At 32.4% G+C, this 568-nt stretch overlaps 1 protein-coding gene across 1 annotated transcript in view; it reads left to right on the forward strand.

Moving 5' to 3' along the window:
• Nucleotides 1-568, forward strand: part of LOC119589164 (DNA topoisomerase 2-like) — a gene marked incomplete in the record, with an annotated part of 20,493 nt that overhangs the window by 13,912 nt on the left and 6,013 nt on the right. The window contains 1 exon segment of the mRNA XM_037937751.1: nt 108-191. Within this exon segment, the coding sequence (XP_037793679.1) occupies nt 108-191 (84 nt within the window).

The following is a 568-nucleotide window of genomic DNA, read 5'->3' on the forward strand; positions in this document are numbered from 1 at the left end:
TGATGTTTAGATAATAAATAATTGTTACTGTGTTGAGAGATGGATCCTCAAAATGACTGAATACCTGTAGTCATCAACATAACTTGCATTGCATCTCTCACCCACAGCTTGATGAAGTAGAACGAGAGGAGCGTGAGAGTGAAGAAGCAGCCAACAAAAAGAGCAGTGCGGGAACCAAGAAAGTAAAGAAGGTGAGAACTAAGTAATCTGTGGGATGAATTTTGGTAACAATTTCGCTCTAGGGAATTGACATTTTGTATTTTCACTTTTATATTATAGTTATTGTGCATTTTTGTGAAGCTGATTCCAAATAAGACAATGTTAAAGTTTACTGAAGGTAAAAAAGAAGAAAAAAACAAAATCTATATTAACCCTGGTATTGGTATTCAAATTGGTTGCATGTCCTGGAGTGTAGGATAATTGCATTTCTAATTTGAGATAATCTATTTTTGGTGCATATAGTGAGTGTGCAAGGTTTGTGTACTTGTAATTTTAGATTCAATATTTGTTTATATAGCTTAAATTTTAAAGAAATTGATAGTCACAATGCAAATATTCCTGTTTATAT

Source organism: Penaeus monodon, chromosome 25 (assembly GCF_015228065.2).
Source record: "Penaeus monodon isolate SGIC_2016 chromosome 25, NSTDA_Pmon_1, whole genome shotgun sequence".
Classification (NCBI taxonomy): Eukaryota; Metazoa; Arthropoda; class Malacostraca; order Decapoda; family Penaeidae; genus Penaeus; species Penaeus monodon.